The sequence below is a fragment of the Zingiber officinale genome, chromosome 8A (genome assembly GCF_018446385.1).
Source record: "Zingiber officinale cultivar Zhangliang chromosome 8A, Zo_v1.1, whole genome shotgun sequence".
NCBI lineage: Eukaryota > Viridiplantae > Streptophyta > Magnoliopsida > Zingiberales > Zingiberaceae > Zingiber > Zingiber officinale.
Genome location: NC_056000.1, coordinates 41,790,013 through 41,813,978, shown reverse-complemented (window position 1 = coordinate 41,813,978; position 23,966 = coordinate 41,790,013). Strand labels below are relative to the sequence as shown.

Here is a 23,966-nt window from a genome sequence, read left to right as displayed (position 1 = left end):
TCAAATTCAAAAAACGTAACAAAATGAAATAAAATAGCAATCTAACTTTACACAGAACAGAGAGCTTATGTATATCAAGTTAAAAATCTGTGATTCTGCTCTGGTTCAGCATAACATCGTAGGAAAGTACTAACAAAAAAAAAAATCAGAACGCTACATTGAGTAAATACATCAAGCTTTAAAATTACTGAAATAGAGCCCAATTAACTTTTTCAATGTGTCAAAGATACTCGTGAATGGGTTAAGCTCAATTGGAGCCTTCAACTCTAGATTGGGAAATTGATTTGTTAAAGCTGCCTTCATTCCAGACATTGACATCATCGAAGATAGCTGGCTGGAGGACATAACTTCACAGTCCTGGGGTGTATCTTTTATCATTGCAGGATTGTATCCAAAATTTTCCAGGTACTTTTTGTACTTCTCAATAAACAAGGGTCCAGGATTTGGAGTTCTCGAGTATATCTGTATGTTTGAAACACCATGGGGAGTCAGTAACTTAATGAGCAAAGGAATCAAGTAACTAGCAACCATACTCCAGTTACTGAGCAACAGCTCTGACTGTGCCTCAATGCACAGGTTTATTCCCTGTTCCTTTATTCTTGGAAATGAAGTTCATGCAATTAGCTGCATTGAACTCTAGTGCACAAGTTTATTCTCTGTCCCTTTACTCCTGGAAATGAAGTTCATGCAATTAGCTGCATTGAACTATCTTAGTTACTACGTTTACCTTTATTATAAATCTCAAATATGTTAGGAAAATATACAGGAAAGAATTCAACAAAGTGATTGTCCTTTTTTTTCTTGACAATGCATCAGAGATGTAAACAGAAAGTTTGTGATCATCTACATGCAGATGCCAGCTGATCAATCTGTAAAAGCCAACAAGAAAGGTCGTCACTAACAAAAGCAACCATGCATGAATCTCCCTATCATGAATAAATCAGGTATCTTTCAAATGATGACTGGTATATTTATTAAACCAAAATGAAGTCCCACCCACGCTAACTTTGACATTGGAACCTAATATAAATGCATTAAATGAGTATAGATTACATTTTATGTGAGGTCATGTGATTTAAAGTAATCTTTACCTACACATAAGTTTAAAATATGTATAACAAGGCACCAAGAGTGTATCAAGAATCATGAAAAAAAATACAATTCAATTAGGCAACAAAATCATATAAGTCATGCAAATTATAGTTTGTATCAATTACATTTGTTTGAGTCTAGAATATAATATATGATGAAATTCACTACATCTTAGCATTCATATCAATCAATGATCATACATGTCATACCAAAGCATGACAATAAGCACGAATCATAATGATAAAGCATCATAACCAACAAATAGCTAAAATGTACACCTCAAACAAATTAAAACATGTAGCATAAATATTAATTTGCACGAGAGAAACTAATTGGCTACACCAACTCAAGGGTATAGTCAATAATTTGTCTCATTTATTGGTGCATAGCTAAAATGATAAGAAAATAGATTTTAGTAGCCAAAACAAGTAGGCACAAAATGAGTTCACTAAGTGCTTAGGAATCTATTTCTTGATAATCTTTTAGCTTTAATTCCATAAGTAGCATTTTAGGCACGAAGGGTACAAGATGTTTCCTTATTCTTAGGTTGACCTCTCACTATCAGTAAGGAATTGATCTTTTCTTTGTATTTCCATTCATAATTTAATCAGCCTTGTTATAGAATGCCCTCAAGTACCGTATAAGCATATCTAAGTATTTAGAGACCTTCATAAATTTTTTATTTCTTCAACTTGTGATTTTAGCTGTTCATTTTCAATCTTAAGCTTCTCAATTCAGAACTAATGATGATCATGATCATTTACATCATAAGTGAGTGCAAAGGAATCTAGCTTGGTAAAGTATTTTCATTTCCTTCCTAGCAATTCATCATCGAATGAGCCATTTAACTCAGTCACTTTCACTTATATTTAAAGTTGTCCCTTCACTTGAGCTTTCACCTCTTCATCAGTGAAGGCCACTAGTCTTTGATGCATGAATAGCCTTTGAGTGGGCTCAATGTATCCAAGTCACTCCATGTAGCATTGCCTTTTAAATTTTTTTTTCTGGTTCTTCCTTCTCATTTCTTTTCTCTAATTCAAGGCATTCATCTTGATTTGACCCCTTTTGTCACACATGAAGTATGTGACACCTTACTTGAATCTTCACTTATGTCCTCTTTTACCCCTTTTGTTGCATTTAAAGTATGTGACACCTTACTTAGATCTTCTCTTATGTCCTCTTTCTTCATTTGCTATTTTTCTTTTATATAATTTTATTGATATTATTAGCAATTTATGTTGCTTCATCTTCACTAATGTCCAATAAAGAGGATCATGATGTATCATTTCTAGCTACAAAATCTATATCATTGGTCTGTCATCAATGGACAGGGACTTTGTGCAATTCCATTCAGAATATATCCTCAGCATGCTCCTAAATCTTTAAACATTTGATATACATCCACCATTGATGTCTATTGAGTTGTCCTTAGAAATCCTCTCAGTGTATTCTGTTATAAATAGGTCATTGTTGTTAATTAAGTCATTAATACCTATGTATCTTTAGTGCATTTGCGATACACTCTCTCCATCATTCATCTAGAAGATATCCAATTGAGTCCTTGTAGATCCCTCTTGGCTAACTTGGAAACAACAGTGCCATCATGGAGTTCAATAAATTGGTGTTTAGTGTGGCATCCTTGTAGTACCTCACATGTCTTCTTTTGGAAGACCATAATAAGTAATGTATTCGTTACTCTTTCATTGGCAATATGTTTTTTCTCTAAGTCCATTTTTCTTTTTCAATTAGATTTCTATATTTATTTCTAGGCTCTTCATACCCGATACCCTTCTTCTAAGGCCAATCCCATATTGCACTTCAAATTGCATCACCTGCATCCTCCATAATGCAAAATTTGTGTCATCATAGAATAGAGGACAGATGATTGAAAATCCTCTCGTTTGTCGATCATCATTCTCAATGTTAAGCTTTTAATTTGAGTGCCTTTCTCTAATATCACTGTAGAGGGATCAATAACGTGGCTCAAGGGAGTTAAATAGACAATGCCTTGTACATTCCTTGCAAAGCACAAACTCAAGGCGTATATGATCAAGATATCAAAGTGTGGAACATACATGGTGAACAATGGAAGCAATAAGACACTAACACACAAATACAAATGATATAATGTGGTTCAAAAACACTCAATCATACATCTACAACCTTCATTGTGTAGTGCGCAACCGCAACAACAATCCACTAAACACTAAACGCTTCTTTAAATAAGACAATTGAGTAATCCTCCACAATAAATAGAATATGTCACTAGATTCTCTTGCAACAATTAGGCTATCGAACTAGTCGGGCCAACTTTCCTCGACTAGACTCTTCTTAGTTGATACTTCCCTCAATCTAGACTTTCCCTAAAACAAGAGACACCCTCAGCCTAGAGATAGACCTGACCCCGGGCTGGGACCGGCCCGTAACCAGGTCAACGAGCCGGTTGCCTGTTGACCCCGGTCGCCAGGCTGGTTCCGGTTCCAAGCCCGCAAAACCGACGGACCACCAGCTCAACCCGCCGATTTTTTTTTTCTTTTTTTTGTTTTTTGTTTTAGGACAGTTGGAACCAGCGGTTCCTGGGCGTTGGCTGGCGATTCATAGCGGGGGGTGGGGTGTTTTTTGGGGTATTTTTTCAACGGTTAAGATCATTTGACCTTTTTTTCAATGACTATAGTGTCTGTTACTATCCAAACTCTATAAATAGGAAGTTCATTTCATTATTTTTACACACATCTTCTCTACTCTCATTTTCAATTTCGCATTCTCTACTCGTTTTCGACTCCAAGTCTCCATTTCTACGCACTTTCGTTTTCAATTTTCAACTACAATGAAAGGAGGTCATGGAGGTTCATCATCTCGATCTCGAAGGCGAAAGGAAATAGTGAATCCGCACGAGGACCCCCAACATTCAATCCACCGATGATGAGACCTAGCACCTTCCAATTCCGACACCTGAAACACAACAAAGTACCGATACAATTACTTCTAAGGTTCGAAAAATTTCTCCTCTAAAATCTTCTATTTTTACTAAACATTCTGAGAAGGTCACTCTTCCGTCGAGAGAATTGTGTGCAAAATGTAAGCACTGCAATACTTCCTACAAATTACAAGCCGGCAATGACTATGGGTTTTTGAAACAACATGTAGAAACAAACCCAACGGAATATGGACTCGACCATTCTCAAACACAATTATCTAGATTTTCTTCAACTAGCAGAATACTGATTCCGATTTATTTTTATATTCTGATAATAAATTAAGAGAATCATTAGCTAAATTTATTTCCATAGAACATCTTTCTTTTAGTTTTGGATCTAAATACACATTTAAAGATTTGTAAAGAATCTCTTAATCCATGTGCTAAACGTGTTCCTAAAACTACACTTACTTGTATAATTAAAAAATTAATAAAACAAGGAAAAAAGAATTTAATTGATGAATTTAGTAAATTAAATAATAAAATTTCTTTATGTTCTGATATTTGGAGTGATCATTGGCAAACACATTCGTATATGGGTGTGACTTGTCATTGGATCGATAACTCTTGAAATCTCCAAAAAAAGATTGTTAGCTTATAGAGTTTTTAACAAATCGCATACTTATTATGTTTAATTTTAAAAGAATATGAATTAACTCATAGTTTTTTTAATATCATTAAATAATGTTAGTTCCAATACTGCTTGTATAGAAGAACTAAAATTTGTTTGTCGACCTATTATTGGTAGTTTATTTTTTAATATTCGTTGTGTATGTCATGTTTTAAATTTATGTGTTCAAGATGGATTAAAAATTTTAGAAAATCATATTAAACCAATCAAAACTGCAATTTCTTATTTATGGTCGCATCCATCTATAATGAAACAATGGGGTAAGTTTTGCAAAACTAATGGAATGAGACCTAAAAAATTTCCATGTGATGTACCAACACGTTAGAATTCAACATATCAATTATTACAAAATTCATTTTAATATAAAGAATTACTATGTTTATTTTTTGCACAAAATATTAATACTAATATATATTTATTTTCACAATAATAGAATATTTGTAGTAATATTTGTGAAATTTTAAAAGTATTTAAAGATGCAATCGAACAACTTTCCGGTGTTTATTATCTCACTGTTCATTTAATTTTAGAAAAAATTTCTAGTATAGTATTAGTTTTAAATAAACATATTAATAATGAATCTTTATCTTTTTGCATATTAGCTATAAAAACTAAATGGGAAAGATATTTTTATGTTATTCCTAAAATTTATTTAATTACATTTGCTTTAAATCCTAGATTTAAATTAGAAGTTTTACGAGAAATGTTAACTTACACTTTAATTCCAATTAAAGATTCTTTTTCTCCTGATCCAGTTAATATTATATATAATGTTAAAATTTATTTATATGATATTTATAATTAATATTATGTAAAATATGGAGTACAACCTAATATTTCTGAAATACAACAAATACTAGTAGTAATTTAAAACTTACAAAAGCACAAATTTTATTAAATGAACGGACGATATGTCCACGAGGATCCTCAAGTTCCACACAGGAACTTGAAAATTAGTTTACCACTTCTTTTGATTTTAAAGAAGCAGATAACGAAAATTTCGATATTCTAAAGTGATGGTCACAGAATGCTTAAAGCTTTTTCGTCCTCTCCGTGATCGCCAAATAAATTTTAGCTTGTCCAGTATCAATTGTTGTTGTGGAGCAAGCGTTTAGTGTCGGCAGCGGCATATTAAATGAACAACGATCGACTTTGTCATTGGAAGCTCAAGCATTACCCTACAATTAGACCATAGCCGAGAAAAGAATCCTAAGAATGCAACTTTCTGATGACGAAGTCGAAGAATTTGATACCGAAGGACTAATACAACGGGAACGGGAAATAAAAGTGGATAACAACATCACTTCCTAATGTAAAGGGGTAAAAATGTAAAAGAACTACGTGGGCTATGATTCCCCGACTCATTGGAAGCTCAAGCATTACTCGATAATTGGACCATAGCCGAGAAAAGAATCCTAGGAATACAACTTTCTGATGACGAAGTTGAAGAATTTGATACCGAAGAAACCAATACAATAGAAACGGGAAATGGAAATGAATAACAACATTACTTCCAAATGTAATTGGGTAAAAATATAAAAGATCTACGTGGTCTTTGATTCCCCTTACCCTAAGGGGATACATAGACAACTTGAATAATTGCAAGCCATTTTTTTAAATAAATTTTAAGTTTTAAATTTTAAATTTTTTAATATAATAATCTTAAACCGTGACGAACCGTGAACCAGTAGTTCCGAACCATGAACCGTAACTGTCTTGGGCAGTTAAGGTTAAGGGTTGACCTGTCAGGAACCGTCGAACTGACAGTTCTGAACCGTGGTCAGGTCTACCTAGAGACACCCTAGCCAAGCGATGCACTGAGTATCCTTACTCAAAGTTCTCATGTCCCTCTTTAGTCATATCAAAAGTTCTTGTTATTAAAGACCTTCTAGCGAGCAATACACAGTATAGTGATTGCTTTTGAACCACTAAAAGCAATTACACTCTCAAGATAATACACAATGAGCACAATATGAGTAAACACCTCTACCTCACCCTACAAGATAAAGATCTCAGCATTAGTGAGAAGAGAATCAACAAAACTTCTAGAACCAAGGATGAGATTAATCCAGATAAAGATCTAAGCATTAGTGAGAAGAGAACCAACAAAACTTCTAGAACCAAGGATGAGATTAATCCAGATAAAGATCTAAGCATTAGTGAGAAGAGAACCAACAAAACTTCTAGAACCAAGGATGAGATTAATCCAGATAAAGATCTAAGCATTAGTGAGAAGAGAATCAACAAAACTTCTAGAACCAAGGATGAGATTAATCCTTTCAAGCTCCCCGGTGATGTTTAGCACCTTCAAAACAAGATAGGAGAGATTAGAGAAGGGTAGTCTTGAACTCTCACCAAGACACTTTTAAACTGAAGCCTGGTCATTTATATTACAACTAGGTCGGCCTATTAAAACTTATAGTTCTACTTACCTTAAGAATCTAGCTTTTTTTTTTGATAGCCCAGGTATCCACGCCTTACGGCCCAACTAAGGCCTTCCTCCTGGTTCACCCATGAGGCAAATTCAAAAGCATGAGTGGCCCGGTGGCCCAGCTGTCCTAGTGGTTCGAACATGGTGGCGAATTCCTTGTCGGTCCTGAGATTCGAACCCAAAGTGCATGGGAGATCCTGCTGGGACCTTGCCGCTTGTAAGGTATTTTTTAGGTCGACCTATCAAATATCACAAGTCAACCTAAACTAGGAAATAGTGATTTCCAATGGTGATCAACGAACAGAAGGTCCTGGTCAACTAACCTACTTACTGGTCTTAGCTCATATAAACTGTCATGAGTTCCACTCAACAAAGACCCTAGGTCAACCTACCTACATCTCGAAGTCAAGAATCTGGTCAAGTCTATTAAAGATGTAGGTCACCTAAGCAGTAAGAAAACCCTTTTTAGATGACAATCTTAGCTATAAGATAACTATTATGTTTACATGAACAAACCCAAAACACATTTCAGTTACCCAATGGGACCCTCAAGGTCGTACCTCCACACTCATTCCATTAAATCTATCATACAAACTTCGATCACCTCAATCACCTAAAATGACATGAGCAATCATGCACATTTAAGGAGATTATCAAATAAAAATTCCCAAGTTAACACATTTTGCAAAAGTTAAAATATTGTGATTAGACATTAACACAGTTGAAAATTTTCCCAACAATCTTCTCAATGGATAAGGGTTTATTTGTTGAGTGTATCATAATTGGCACACTTGAAAGTATTTTGTTTTGTCGATTGACTAGGATGCAAAAGAAAAAAAGAGAAGGACCGTATGGTTTGATGAAGTTGAACAAGCACAAAGGAAAGATCATAAAGAATTTAAAGCTTAAGCTAAAATTGTACATATTTTACTCCCAAAGTGTTCTATAACTTTTTTATGACCGCTTCAACATATAGTAAAGATTTTTCTAGGTAAGGTGGCAGAAAAACTTCTTTGTCCAATGACCTTTTTCACATTGCTGTGAAAAAAAATATATTGATGCAACAACTTTTTTAGTCTGCAACTCCGCCAAATCAACTATAGCATCCTTCTTCCTCCAAGTAAGTTGTCGCTTCCTTCTATTCGTTGTTGTATTTCACAACCTAATTGGGAATTTGTATGCTGATGAGAGGTTTCTAAGGCTTAGATGAGTGAGAACAAGGCTAATTATTTTGAGTCAATTATTTGGCATATTAAGTTAATGGATTATTTATCTTGTTTAGGATGGGAATAACATTATGATATCATAGCAAAGCTAGTTCCACGTTTGGTGAACCACCATCGGTTGGGTCTCAAATGCCAACCAACAACTTGGACCCTTAATGAGAAAATTAAATTTTAGTATAAAAGATCATGACACCCTAATTTAGCTTCAGATGATAAATTGTAGACTGATGAGGAGGTGGTTTTAAGGTTTATAAGATTAAATTACCACAAAATTTTGGATCACATGGCCAATCGAGTTATTTGGCTATCTCATTTGTGATGAGGCACGGCAGCACATTATGGTGCAAAGGCCTTTAAAGAAGTCAAATTTTAACCATCATCTTGGGCATTGTGTATCAATATGTTGAACCATCACATCCGCATTCACAAAGGATATGACACATTTGGTATGTTGTTTATCTATAGTTGACACTCATATGTTCTTGAAACGCTGCTTGACTCAATTAGCAAAGATCTATACAATTAACTATGACCAAAATAACAAGTTAATACATCTAAGTCACCCACATTAATGGCATCTAGTATCTTCAAAATTAGGTATATGCAAGAATACTTAAGATTACAAATTATAAGTGAATGTGAGTAGAAAATCTAGATACACACATATATAAGAAGAGGGAGACCAAAAGACTAGATTAACAATGAGCAAACAAAATAAATTTAGATGATACTATTAGGGGATCGAGCCCACATAGGAAGATCCATGTGGCCAACTTCACTTAGCGTGATAAAGGCTTGGTTATTATTGTGAATAGAAAACATGAAATGCTTAAGCTATATTATTTGATTAATATGAATGAAATTAGTTGTAGAGAAAGAATATTGACACAAGTTTATAACATCAAACTAGTACACAAATCCGAAAGTTAAAATTGCACAGTGGGAAGCTTCAAAGTGAACAGTTTGTTACTATATAGCATATGCTTAGTTATGTATTTTGGTGAAACTAACAGACCATCAATAAATATGAAAGAAATATAAGAAATTAACAGATGTATATCTATGCAAATGATTATACTGATAAATATTTAACATCAAATTTGCATTTGACTCAGTTTTCATGACAAACCTGAACGAAGCTTTTATCTTTAGCCCCAGATACAATAGAAAAGTTATCATAGTCAGTGGTAATCACATCATAAGGTTCCTTAGGTATAAAAGGAAGTGTTGGAAAACGCAGGTAACATTTCTCTTTGATCATCTCTCGCCTTTCCAAATTAGTTTCAGTTTTTTCTGTGTCCTCCTCAGAAAGACATTCAACCTTCCCCCGTATACCAGTAATATAACCATCAGGACCACCATGGACACAGAAAGTGTCTACTTGGATTGATGGAGTCTGAGCATCAAAGCTATATATGCCCTGGAATTATGAAATACTTGTGAAACATCAATCAGTAAAAAATATGAAAGCATACTTTTTATACCTGTGTACAATGGCAATCTTCCTGACCTTGGCCTGCAAATCCACGTTTAAGTGAAGCTACTTCAAACCACCTTCCTGAATATCTTACTGGATCAAAATTCTCAGTTGTCATGCCCCTCATCACCATAAATTTCTGATTTCCTTCGTTATTCATGCCACTAAATTTTGGAGTGTCAATAGCTGTTGCAATCTGACATAAATTCATGTATTGTGATACTTCAGCAGCAACCACCTGGTCATAAAGAACCTGTTACTCTTTGCCCCATTGGACTTTTTTTGTATTTTTACACAGCAACTTAAGAAACTAAAGTTCTTTAGTGTTAGGTAGGATTGGTAGTGGATGAACGAAATCAAGTTTAAATATGCTGAGTGGGAAAAAAATTAGGATTCCACGACCTATGGTGGACTCATTCATCAAAACATACTGCCTCAACACTCTTACCATAGTTTGTTACAATTTACAAATTATATAACTAGCAAAATTTGAACAACAAATCTAGATGGCATCTTGATTTTCAAAATATAGTTTCATTGGCCCAATGGAAAACACCATCCAGCTTAGTCATCAATTACTTGAACAAGATAGGCTCACATATAATTAGAACCAAATGCTTGTATTTTGGCCTTGCGTAAGAGCATAGTAACCCAATTTGAATTGCCTACGGTGAGACAACCTTCCCTAACATATCAAATTTGTTAATTGTATGATAGTTTAATTTCCCAAAATCTCCACACCAATCTAAAATTAGGATCCATGGGAACAATGATTGTCATTGTGTTTAGTATACTAGCCTCGCCGAAGAATATCAAACACATGTATCTATTTGAAAATATGTCAATATCTCCACTTTGAAATATGTTAATTCCTTGGCGAACAATCTATATGCCAAGAAAGTACTTTAGATGATCTAGATCCTAGTTGTAATGATGATATCAACTACTGATGCAATAAGAAAATTACAGCGCAAAAACACAAACTCATAAATCTCACCGAGAAGAAAATATTATTAAACTAAAAAATAATCCAATACAACTGATGCTAGCTCCTCTTGTACACTTGAAATAAGAAGAAAAGTGTATCTTGTTTCTAAGAATTATAACAATCTTTTACAAGATCTAATTAACTCTAAAATTATAACAAATTATAAGATCTCTTAAAAATTTAAATAAGAGTATTGAATTTTTAAACTAGAATTTTTAGAGAAATTTCTGAATTAATTTTTAATTTTCAAACTAACTTATTCTCCTTGACTAAGAAAAACGAGTTATCAATATTTTTCAGTGGTCGTCATTTATAAGTAACGATAAAATTGTCAAGAGCTTGTTACACATGGTTTCTTTATTATCTTTTCTTAGATAGTCTATGACAAATTAGTGGTTCTTCAACTTTTCTTTATACACCCTTTCCAATAAGGATTAGTTGTACCTTCTAGAGTTTAGTGATTGTATTTAAAGTTAAATAAAACTAGTTAGAGTTGATTGGTTGTAGGTGTCAGATTCAACTAGGGTTCAATTTGAGTTTTGTTTGATTTTTTAGGCTGTGATAAGTGTGATCAAGTTGGGTTTGATTTGAATTAGAATTTGGACCACAGAATGGATCAATTTGATTGTGTCAGAGTGTTGAATCCAAATCAATTTTAGGTTACTCAGGGACTCGAGGATTATTTGGGTCTATCAATAAGATTTACAAACTCTACCCATGACGAATACTCCGTCATGGTCGGTCCCAAGCCCAGTTGCATTAAGTTGTCAGCCAATATTAAAACTTAGGCAAAAATTATGTATGAATTTATCAAACTATTGTGTTAATGCTAGGTTATTCCTTAGAATGAACGTATTACAAGGTACGACTACAACGTCTTGATAAGGACCGTTATATCTCCATGAGAACTTGGTATAATGTTTAATGTGTAAAAGTTCTCACATCCTAGGATGTTGGATAAAAACGGACATTATGAGACTATTGATTTTTTGAAATTTAGAAAATGAAACATAGGAATGCTCACTGACAAAGTAATAGAGACAATAGATACTATGATTACGAGAAAATTAATATTTATATTTGCAAAAGATAAAATGGATAGAAGAGAAGACAAAGATGATAGAGAACTTAGATTTAAGTCTTGATACACAAGAAAAAATAAAATAAGAAATGGAGTAGGTATTGTTTTAGATAGCCAGTTAAGGATGAAATAGTAGTAATTAGAAAGAGAGATATTATAACTCTTTAGATAGTAGTAAAAGAAACTATTGTAATAAAAGAGTTTAAAGATTCATCTATTTCCAGTCGAATTACATATGTTTATATAGCCATACATCCCTAAGAATCAACTTATTAACAAAAGATAAAAAGACCTATCTACCATTGCTTCTCACAACACTCCCCCTCAAGTTGAACATATATATCAAACATGTTCAACTTGCTAAGAGAGGAGTTGAACACAGCTTGGGGTATAGCTTTTGTAAACATATCAGCAAATTGGTCCTCAGACTTAACATAAGGCAGACATAACTCTCCAGAATCAAGTCTCTCCCGAATAAAGTGACGATCAATCTCAATGTGTTTAGTCCGGTCATGTTGTACCGGATTATTTGCAATATTGATTGCTGCCTTGTTGTCACAATACAGCCTGAGAGGTAATTCAACCTTTAATCCCATGTCTATCAACAGAAAACTCAACCACAACATCTCTGCAAGACCATGTGCCATGGCTCGATATTCTGCTTCAGCACTGGACCGTGCACAAACATTTTGTTTCTTACTCCTCCACGTTACCAAGTTTCCTCCCAAAAAAGTGCAATAGCCAGAAGTGGATCTTCTATCATCTCGAGAACCAGCCCAGTCTGCATCAGAATAGCATTCCACCTTCAGATCACCACCTCCTTTAAACAGCAAGCCTTTTCCAGGACATGATTTCAAGTACCTTAAAATCCTATCAACGGCCTTCATGTGGATAGTTTTAGGAGCATGCATGTACTGGCTTACTACACTAACAGCATAGGTGATGTCAGGCCTAGTCATAGATAAATAGAGTAATTTTCCAACCAACCTTTGATATGTTCCCTTTTCCAGATTTGTAAGATCCTCCCCACTAGAACTAGTAAGATTATGATTTACTTCTATAGGAGTAGACGCTGGCCGAGAACCCAGCTTCCCTGTCTCCTTGAGTAAATCCAACACATACTTTCTCTGACATACATAGATTCCTTTTTTTGATCGAGCGACTTCAATGCCCAGGAAGTACCTCAATGATCCAAGATCTTTAATTTCAAATTCTGATGTTAACTTGGACTTAAGAGCCTGGATTTCTACCTTATCATCACCTGTAACTATCATATCATCAACATAAACCAAAAGAATGGTAGTTCTGTCCTCTTTCTTTTTTATAAAGAGTGTATGATCAGCATTCCCTTGTTTAAAGCCAAACAATATCATGACTTTGCAAAACCTATCAAACCATGCTCTGGGAGATTGTTTAAGCCCATACAAAGCTTTTCTTAGCTTGCAAACCTTTCCTTTTGTTTCAATTCCAGGAGGTGGTAACATGTATACTTCTTCATAAAGGTCACCATTTAAGAAGACATTTTTAACATCTAACTGAAACAGAGGCCAATCATATTGAGCAGCAAGAGAAAGAATTACCCTGACCGAGTTCAGCTTTGCAACTGGTGCGAAAGTTTCCAAGTAATCCACCCCATATGTTTGGGTGAATCCCTTGGCAACAAGTCTGGCTTTATATCTGATCACTTCACCCTCTGAATTATACTTGATAGCATAGACCCATTTAGAACCAACCAAGTTCTTCCCCTTTGGGGGATCAACTAATTCACAAGTACCATTTCTGTTGAGAGCCTCCATTTCTTCATTCATTGCTTCCTGCCACCTTGAATCTCTTACAGCTTCATAATAGGAAGAAGGTATAGCGTGATTTGATAACTGTGAAACAAATACATGATATGAAGGCGACAAACGAGAATATGAAACATGGTTGGAGATAGGATGTTGAGTACATGACCTGACACCCTTCCTAACAGCAATAGGAAGGTTCAGCTCATTCATATTTTGAGGTGCGGTTGGCTCAACTGATGAGGATAACTGCTTCACAGGATCAGGAGCCGGAGCATCCGATTCAACTAGCCGATCAACAGTAGGTCCTTGCTTGTGTCGTCGTCGTTTGTAAGTAATAATATCTGGTGAAGACTGTGAGCCAGTGATGGAGCATCTTTTCCATTTTCCATGACATCCAGTGAAATAGGAGAAGGAATCACATGAGGAACCACTTGTGGTACAAAGGAAGAGGTAGTATTCTCCCCCTGAGGACGAGACTGAGGAGAATAATAGGACTCGGACTCAAAAAAGGTAACATCCTTCAAAATATATCTTGTCCTAGTAATAGGATCAAAGCACTTGTAGCCTTTCTGACAAGTGGAATACCCTATAAAAACACCTCGTATAGAACGAGGATCAAGTTTAGAGGACTTGGGACCAAGAACATGAATAAAACAAAGAGAACCAAAAACCCGAGGAGTAAGGGAGAACAACTCTACGCCAGGATGAAGAATAGTGAGAGGACACCGGTTCCCGAGACCTCTAGATGGCAATCGATTGATGAGATAAGCAGCTGCAAGGACAGCATCAGCCCAGAAATATTTGGGTAAGTGACGTTGAAATAATAGGGCACGGGCTGTTTCAAGGATATGACGATTCTTTCTTTCGGCCACTCCATTTTGTTGTGGTGTGTAGGGACAGGATGACTCATGAAGAATTCCGGAATCCTCAAGAAAAGTATTTAGAGACTGTGCAAAGTACTCACGGGCATTGTCAGAACGAAGAATCTTCACCCTTGAGCCAAATTGGGTTTCAACCATTCTACAAAAATTTTGAATGAGACGAGGAACTTCTTCCCTGGTTTTCATCAAATAAAGCCATGTACAGTGGGTGTAGTCATCAATAAAAGAAAGAAAATATCGATAGTCATCCAACGAAGTCACAGGAGAGGGCCCCCACACATCCGAATGAACAAGATCAAATGGAGACAAACTCTTCTTTATAGACTCAGAAAAATGGGTTCTACAATGTTTGGATAACTGACAGATTTCACATTGAAATGACTGAAGAGGAACAGAAAAGAAGAGACTAGGAAATAAAATTTTCAAAGACTGAAAAGACAAATGACCCAACCGAGAATGCCATAAAAGAATTTCTTGATGCTTATTTTCCAAACACTTGGCTGCAGATTTCAGAGCAGATGTTGTTTCAAGCTGATAATAATAAAGACCCCCTACTTCACGGTCAGTCCCAATCGTCTGCTTGGTCTCGAGATCCTGGAAGACACAATGATCAGGAAAAAAGGTTACGGAGCAGTGTAGTTGTTTAGTAATGCTACTAACAGAAAGTAAATTAATAGAAACGGAAGGAACGTGAAGTGCAGAGGATAGAAAAAAATGATCTGTAAGTTTTATGGAACCTTTGCCAGCAACAGTGGCTTTGGTTCCATCTGCAATGATCACTTTCTCCTGCCCAGAGGATAAAGAGTAAGAAATAAAGGAGTTAGCAACATTTGTCATGTGATCTATAGCTCCTGAATCAATGACCCAGGGGCTGTAAAAGCTGGGACCAGTAACACTTAATCCCAAGCTATGAATACCTGTGTGCGCTTGAGCCTGAAGCCGAGAGAGAAGATGCTGGAGGTTAACAATATCAGTAGAAGACAATCCAGTGGTAGAAGGCACAGAGGAACCAATAATCTCTTCATTTTCTAACTTTTGGATAGCAATATTACCACTATTAGGAGCCTTCTTAGCATTATGTTTAAATTTTTCAGGTTTCTTTTCTGGATATTTTTCGCAACAGAAATCTGAATCATGATTAGTCCTCTTGCAGTGCCGACAAAATCTGTCTCCTCGTCCTTTAGTTCCCCCAGGTCGAAACTTGTTTGCAGAACCAATAAAGACAGAGGTCTCCCCAATCGGAGGGCTTATCATGGAAATCCCCCCTTGTTGTTCATCGTCCTTCTTCTACCTTCTTCACTGAGAATTTTGTAGTAAACTTGTTCTAGAGAGGGAGTAGGATCAAGACCAAGGATTTGCCCTTTTAAATTTTCAAACTCTGCATTAAGTCCATCCAAAAATTTAATAATTCTGTCTTTTTCCAGAAGCTTTAAATATCTCTGATGATCATCAGTGGAACTCCAGTTTTCCATCCGGTAGTAGTCAAACTCATCCCACAGCCCCTTCAGAGTAGCAAAATAATTGGTGACTGACATAGAACCTTGTTCAAGTTTGAAAATTTGACTGCTGAGCTGATAAGTACGCAGCATATCAGGTCGACGTCCATACATCTGCTCCAGTGTCTTCCACATGTCATATCTGGTTTCACTTTAGAGCCGTGAAGAATATCAAGTTTATCATGGCCTTCGACATAAAGTTCAATAGCAACTGCCCAGGATGCATAATTTGTCTCGGACAATTTTTCTGACACTATCTGAAGACCGGGCCCTCCTATGCCTGCCATTGTGAAAAATGGTTGTACCTGTCCTGAAGACGCCATAGGATTCGCAGAAATCCCCGAGGTTTCACTAGCATTATCTGCCATTACACTTACAAAAAAAAAAGAATGCTAGAGAAATCACGACAAAACAGATGCTAGAGAAATCACAGCTTCGAGAAATAGCCGCCTGCACCACACAAGGAGATCAGAAGAGGAACTGCCGCCGGCAGAGATGAAGAGATTGGGCAGCGTCGCGAGATGAAGAAGGAAGAAAAAACGCCGCCGTTGTGCCCTAGACGCCGCTATAAGAAGTCGCAAGCAGCAGAAGAGACGCCGCGGGAAGAAGTCGCGAGCAGGAGAAGGAGCGTCGCCGCTGGAGGAAGTCGCGAGGGCGTCGCCGCTGCTGTTCGGTGGTGATCGAGGCCGAAGAGAAGAAAGAAGCCGGAGACGCGACGGGTTTCCCTCCTCCACGCTCCAAGATCGATCCGTCCCGGCCTCCGAGTATCCCCCGTCGGCGTTGAGTCGCTCGCAAGAGAGAATCGAGAAGGAAGAGGGGAAAACAAAAGAGAGGTCGGCTTCGATCAGAGGAGAGATCGAGAAGAAGAGAAAGAGGGCTCGGGTGGAGAGATCGAGGGTTTTGGATTTACGCTGCAGTTTCTCCTTCTCGGAACAAGAACTCGCTGCTGCAGCTGGTCGACGACAAGAGAAATAAAGAACTCGAGAGAAAGAAGATGAGGCGGTGTCAAGAGAAAGAAGGGTGCGGCGCTACTAGGGTTAGGGTTGCTCTGATACCATGTTGTAGCGTGGTGGGCCCATAACCCACAGGTCCGAGGATCGAAACATTGCTCTGATACCATGTTGTAATAAAAGAGTTTAAAGATTCATCTATTTCCAGTCGAATTACATATGTTTATATAGCCATACAACCCTAAGAATCAACTTATTAACAAAAGATAAAAAGACCTATCTACCCTTGCTTCTCACAACAGAAACCATTAATATAATTAGCATATATGCATCATAAGTATATTAGATAAAGACACCAAATATAAATTTTGGGAAGACCTAGATGGCGTAGTACAAAAAAAATTCTTGACAAATAAGATGATTTTAATAGCAGGAGATTTAAATGGCCAAGTAGAGTATGAAATGAGGAATATAATAGAGTGCATGGGGCTATGATTTTGGAACAAAAAATGAAGAAAAAATAGTTATATTGGTTTTCGTGATAGCATATGAACTTATCATGAAGAGAAAAAAAAAACCTAGTAACTTCCAAAAGTAGGAATAATATGTTAGTGTAGAAAGCAACAGAATCAAACTTATGTTTTGATGTTGTCAAAGTTCAAAATTAAGTTTTGTTGTGATCTAATATGTGTTTACCAAGTGTGCAGATTGAAGGACTTGACGAGTCTAGACGACCAAACATCAGGCTGAAATCCAATTAGATCGGGAGGACCAGATAACTAGCAGGAAGCCTAGATAGGTCAGAGAGGACCAAATATCTGATAGAAAATCCAATTGGGTCAGCAAGACCTGACAACAGACTGAAGTCCAGATGGGGCATCTAGCAGGAAGACCTGATGGGTTAGACGTCGATGCAAGTAAGTCTACAAATGATAAGATAAACGCTGGAGGAGAGAGATCTAGTGAGGACGAGTCCTAGTGGAACTGTAAGTACTGATCCAACTTAGATCCATTTTGAAAATCTAAGTTAAGACCAAGACTAGATCATAGTCTTGGTAAGAAGGATCTAATTCATAAATATATCTATGCATCCGTACTAACTCTGTTTTGTAGGGAATTTTGTTATATGGACTAACTCTGTTTTACAGAAGCTCGAAATAATGAACAATGTTCAAGGCGCCTCAAGTGATTGGAGGCGCCCCGAGTAAGGCACTGGAGGTGCCTCGGCTGATTGGAGGTGCATAGAACAGATAAACTTCGAGGATGAAATTTGAGTGGAGGCGCCTATGGAGGCGTCCAAGTCGAGGCATTAGAGGCGCCCTCAAACGATTAGAGATGCCCCCAAATGAATAAGTGTCAAAGTTCACGAATAGGATCAGAGTTCATGGAGGCACCCTAGGTCATTGGAGGCGCCCCCATTGCAATATAAAAAGGGTGTTCGGCCATAGCATTTAATCACCAATTACTCAATTCTGCTACGTCGTCTCCCTGCGACTATTGTGCTTCGACTCTACTACACCAAACTGACGCTTAAGCAAGCCTCTACAGCAAGAACCACGACGACATCGAGTTACAAGTGTCAGTAAAATTTAAGTGTTCTTCCTTATTTATTATTGCATAAAGAAAGCGTAGGTTATTAGAATTTTTTCATCTTTGTATTCGTTATCTCTGTCCAAAGGTTTTTTTGGAAGAAATTTTAGTGGATTGCCCAATCGAAATGGTCCACGGAATCGTGGGTCTTAGAGTAGTAGTCGTGGGTCTACGAACCAAAAAAAAACAAGTGTTTTTATTTTCCGTTGCATATTTAGTTTTTCCGAAAAGTTTTTAAATGAAGAAAAGAAAAGTTTTAAAAACGAGATTTAATCCCCCCCCCCTTCGTTTGTTTCGATCCTACATAATAAGTTACAATTTAACTTTCTTATGGTTGGGAAGAGGGATAAAAAAATTTTATAAAGATTATAAGGTCATTCTTTGGAGAAAACTTAATCACCCAACACAAATTACTAGTATTAGACACGCGCCTTAAGCATAATATAAAATGTACGTGACTCTTAAGATCAAGAGATAAAAGTTAAAAGATGAGAAACAAAATATCTTCAAGGAAGGGATAGAAGCACAAGTATTAGGAGAAATACATCACAACTTAAATACAATATGGGATAAGACTACATCAAATTTAAAAATAGTGGTCAAGAGCATACTCGGTGAGTAAAAAGAACATGCGCCACCAAATAAAGAATATTGATGGTAGAATGAGCAAATACAAGAGAAATTGAAGGAAAAAAGGTCATTGAATACTTACAAGAGCGAAGAAAATTTTAAAAGTATGTAGTAGCCAAGGAGGTTAAGAAGACAGTAATACAAAAGAAAATGAAAGAAACATCTATAGAATAGCTATAATGAGAGAGAGGAACATAAGAGATGTACTAAAAATGAATCTAATAGGGTATTAGAGAAGGATAAGAAAATAAAAGAGCAATAGTGGAGGTATTTTGATCAACTTTTTATAAAGGGTTAGATGACCAACTTAGCTTAGAAAATTTAAGTTGGTCGGAGGAGCATAGAAATTTAAATTTTTATAGAAAAATTCAAATTTCAAAAGTAAATTAGGCATTAAATGGAATGAAAAATGAAAAAATGATTGGACCAAATGACATTCCAATAGAGGTACAAAAGTAAACGTACAAAGTAAACTTAATATTGAAAACGAAGAAAATATATGATCAATGGAGGGTAAATACTTTAGTCCCTAAATAAAAACAAAGGACGTAAATAATTCTGCGAATTATAGAGGCAATGAATCATACCATGAAATTTTGGAAAAAGTGATAAAAAGATTAAGGAGACAAGGTAGCCGAAAATCAATTTGGATACATACTTGAAAGGTTGACAATAGAATTTATACATCTTTTTGACAATTGATTGAAAAGTATCGACAAAAGAAGTAATACTTACATATGATATTCATTAATCTAGAAAAAGCTTATGACAAAGTTACGAAAGAAATTATAAAGAAAATTATATAAAAGTAAGGTGTTAGCATAGTATATGTATTAAGACACTTAAGGATATATATAACGATGTAATGACAAGATTGAAGACTAGTCCACACAGATTAACCAATACATGTTCTATAAAAATATAGTTAGATCAAGGATTAGCTCTAAGTACATATCTTTTTACATTAATTATGAAAGGGACACATCCACGATATGTAGAGTCATCAATTTGGGTTGGGCCCGTCAGGTTGGCCCGTCCCGCAAAACAATTTAAGCGGGTTAAGTTAAAATTTTATCAACCCGTTGAAAGGTGGATCGAGGCAGGCCAACCCACCAGGGCCTATAACTCGCGCGGGTTGGCCCGCGGCAGCCTTGGGTTTGCCCGTAGATTAAGGAAATGTTGAAGCAGTCGCTAATGTACCTTGAACCGTCGTTGAAGTCCCTTGACGCTTCTATCGTATTCATCAGAGCTAAGATCACACTTGCTGCTCTTTTGCAGTGCATTGATGCAATTGGAGTTACTAGATTGGTTTATAATCATCTTTATGGTAGACTTTCTTAACTTGTGTTTTCTTGAGTAATAGGTGTTAAATTCGTTTTTCTTTATGAACATTTTCTCTTAACTGGATGAGCAACCCGCGGGCCAATCCAAGCCACCATAGACTTTTTTTATTTTATTTTATAGTGGACCTGCGGGATGGCCTGCCTAACTCGCAACTCTCCTTGAGTTGGGTTGGAGATTTTCCAACCCGCCAAGATGACAACTGCTCCGCCCCACCAAATGACCCCCCCATTATGAGTCGGCCCACCCCGCCACAAGTCAGCCTGTCCCGCCACGGGTCAGCCCAACTCTAACGATAAGTTACCATAGTAAATGTTATTTTCACATGACATTGTTTTAGTCAATGAGACTCGTAAATGAATAAATGTTAAGCTCGAATCTTAGCATAAGATACTAAAAGTTAAAGATTTTAAGCTTAATAGAATAAACACAAAATAGATGAAATTTAAGTTTACTAGTAGACGTAAGAAACAATTATTAAAATAAGAGATGATGAGTAAACTATAATTGAAAGTTTTAAAAATCTAGAATTAGTTTTGCAAAAAAATGGAGAGGTTGATAAAGATTTTTACATAAAAGCTTTATGGTTAAAATATAGGAGGGCGTCTAGTGTTCTTTGTGATTGTAAGGCTCCTTTAAGCTAAAGCTTAAAGAGAAGTTTTATAAAATATGGTTAGACCTACTATGTTATATAAAACTAAATGTTAAGTTATGAAGCAAGCAGATGTGCAGAAAATGAGAGTCACAAAGATAAGAAGGTAACGTGGATGTGCAGGCATACGAGGATGAACAAGATAAGAAATGAGAATATTAGAAAAGAAAACTCCGAAAGAGTCATTTAAGATGGTATAGACATGTACATAGGTGATCAATAAATGCCCTCATTAGATGATGTGAGACCGTGACAAATACACACATTAATCGAGGAAAAGAGGGGCCAAATAAGACTTGATTAGCAATGATAAAACATGACAAATTCATTTAAATATAGATCATGATATAATAAGGCGACATAGCTGATCGCGTTTAGTGGAATAAAGGTTTGGTTGTTATTGTAATAAGATTTAGTCCTCTATTTCCATTGATATCCTCTCTTTTCTCAATTGTATCCAGATCCGAATTCCCTCCACCCTTTAAATGTGAGCTTCAATGATCCTTCTCCGTGCTAGCCTATAATCAAATAGCGTACAAAGTGAATAGTCATCGACTTGTGTTCTTCTAGTGAGTATCTTTCTTTGGCAAGGTTAGCCGAACTCTTCTTTCCCTCTCCTCTTTAGTGAGCTTACTCTTTTTTCCCTATGAGGGCAACAGGTAGCAAGGGACGTATTACCCTCTTGGTTAGGTAGAAATTGTGAATAATCTCTCTAACTCTCTTCTACCTATCTTGTTCAGAAAGCTTAGGCTTGGATCCTTCTCCATTGATCTGCCACTGTGATTTAGATCCACCAATGTGACTTGTTTCATGGTGAATTGTTATCCTCATTTAACCTACTGTGCCTTTTTCTTTTTCTTTTGTTTTACTAATCTCTGTTGGAAGCACCTTTCTAAGTCAATCAGTAACCATTCAGGAATAATTTGTTTAGGTGTGCAGACAGAATTTTTCTTATGGATTTTAGATTGGGCAGCTTTGTTCTAATCAGGTTGGCAAAAGGCGACTATGCTCGCCCCCAGCACCCCCGCCAACTCATCCCAGTGTCAACACGAAGGAGGTAAATCACGGATGACTACTAGCCTTGGAATAGTGGCTGGCGCATGAGTGAGGCATTTACCTCGGCTATGCCAAGATTCAAACCCCAACCTCAAGTTGGTAGCACCTCATGTGCTAGCCACTAGACTGTCCCGAGGGGACAACTTTGTTCTAATCAGGATAGCAACTATGGAGGATTTCCACCAACTCTCTTCAGGTTGTGGATGCCCATTCTTCCCTTGCACTATAGGAAATTTTTAGTTTTGTGACGATTATCTACCTATGCTTCACTAAATGTCAGATGTATTTATGAGTTTTAATAAATAGTGGCGCATAATGCCCATGCTTTAATTAGCATTGGATTTGCTGACGTCTAACTAAAACATCACAATAAACGTCATTTTTTAGTTATTTTAACATAGTATGATTAGTTTTAAAAAATGTATATGAACAAGCTGATCATAACCCTCTCACATAGCCTCTTGTGATGGCATTCCCTCTTCCAAAACCCTCACTGATCATCTCTTGCAAAAGCTCATTGATCGAAGCCAAGCTGATGACTCAATGCCTTCTCTCGTGAGGAATCAGCTTTCCCCGTCATTCTCCTTCACTGCAGTAGATCATGTTCTTCCTGGCGTTCCCATAAGGAGCAAATTTGATCCTTAACATCCTGAGCATAATGCAGATCTGAACACAAAGAGAAGCCTCTCTGCTCCATCCCGCTCAAAATAGGCACCTGAAATAGTTGGGAACACTATACAAGGATGTATTTTTATAGTCTTTCTTTGATGTATAGAATATTTCTTCACTGCACCTAACATGGATATGTCATTTAGCAAGCTGGCATTGTATGAAAAAAATTTTAGCTTAAAATTAATTCTTGTACATTATATTCTATCATCACAAGTAGTATCAGAATTCTTAAAGTTTATAGAATTGGAAGATAAAACCTAATATCTAATGGGTTTCAGAGAAGCTAGTTTATTTCACAGAAAGTATTATTTAAAGGAATCTATTGTCTATAGTTCTTGAGTAAATTCATGCATCTATATAAAAATTCAATAGATGTTGAAATGGAAGAAAAATAAATTAATGACCTGGGAGGGCAAGGAAACGAACATAAAAGAAGCTGCAAAAGAAGCCAACACGTGTGTAGCAATTGCCTCCTTGCCTGATACGATCTTACATAATGAAGATTTTATGTATTTTCGGCCACGAATGGAGCTCAATGACCTATTAGCATTGAAACAAAGGTGCTCATCGGATAAATTGAACAAGCCATCAAGCATTGAGAGAAGAAGCAATCAGGCAAACAAAGGACTGAAAAAAAAAATCCGAAGTTGGAGCAAACAAAGGTGTTTTTTTGCATGATAGATGAAACAACAAGAAATAGTTGTCAGTTTAAGAACCAGGTAGTAGACATTGAGACAACATTTAACCCGAAGTTGGAGCATTGCAAGGTTTCATCTACTAGACTTGCCGATGATAAAAGAACCTGAGAAAAAAGAATCAGTAGGAAAGAAAAGGGAGAGTAGAGAATCGCACTGCGAGGACGGAGGCGGAGGAGGAGGCGGGCGGAGGGGGCTGAGCAGTTGCAAGGGAGCCATGCCTGCGGAGCGGACTCTCTTCTTGTCGCTTTGGGACTTGAAAAAGGAGGAGGGATGAAGAGGAGCAAGGCCGGGGAGATATTTTAGTACGCAA

The 23,966-nt window shown here is 36.5% G+C and overlaps 1 protein-coding gene across 5 annotated transcripts; it reads right to left on the bottom strand.

Annotated features, from left to right (window-relative positions):
- Window positions 1-23,966, bottom strand: LOC122008616 (chloroplastic lipocalin-like). 5 transcript variants are annotated; one of them, XR_006119329.1, is made up of 7 exons: window positions 23,811-23,966; window positions 23,363-23,498; window positions 9,842-10,072; window positions 9,487-9,777; window positions 765-869; window positions 534-670; window positions 330-462 (listed from the first exon to the last, which is right to left on the bottom strand). XR_006119329.1 is itself a non-coding variant. In XM_042564408.1 (5 exons), the coding sequence occupies exons 1-5, from the start codon at window positions 23,870-23,872 to the stop codon at window positions 172-174; spliced, it is 1,011 nt and encodes a 336-aa protein (XP_042420342.1). In that variant the 5' UTR covers window positions 23,873-23,966; the 3' UTR covers window positions 1-171. The 5 variants fall into 5 exon arrangements, 3 of the variants coding, with proteins under 3 accessions (XP_042420342.1, XP_042420345.1, XP_042420343.1); XR_006119328.1 differs by having other exon boundaries at window positions 319-670; XM_042564408.1 differs by lacking the exons at window positions 534-670; window positions 765-869 and having other exon boundaries at window positions 1-462.

Coding starts and splice junctions, on each gene's coding strand:
- LOC122008616 (XM_042564408.1), bottom strand. CDS start 23,872: ATGGCTCCCTTGCAACTGCTCAGCCCCCTCCGCCCGCCTCCTCCTCCG. Junction 23,499..23,810: donor CCTCCGCCTCCGTCCTCGCA/GTGCGATTCTCT, acceptor CAATGCTAATAG/GTCATTGAGCTCCATTCGTG. Junction 9,778..9,841: donor AAGATTGCCATTGTACACAG/GTATAAAAAGTA, acceptor TCATAATTCCAG/GGCATATATAGCTTTGATGC.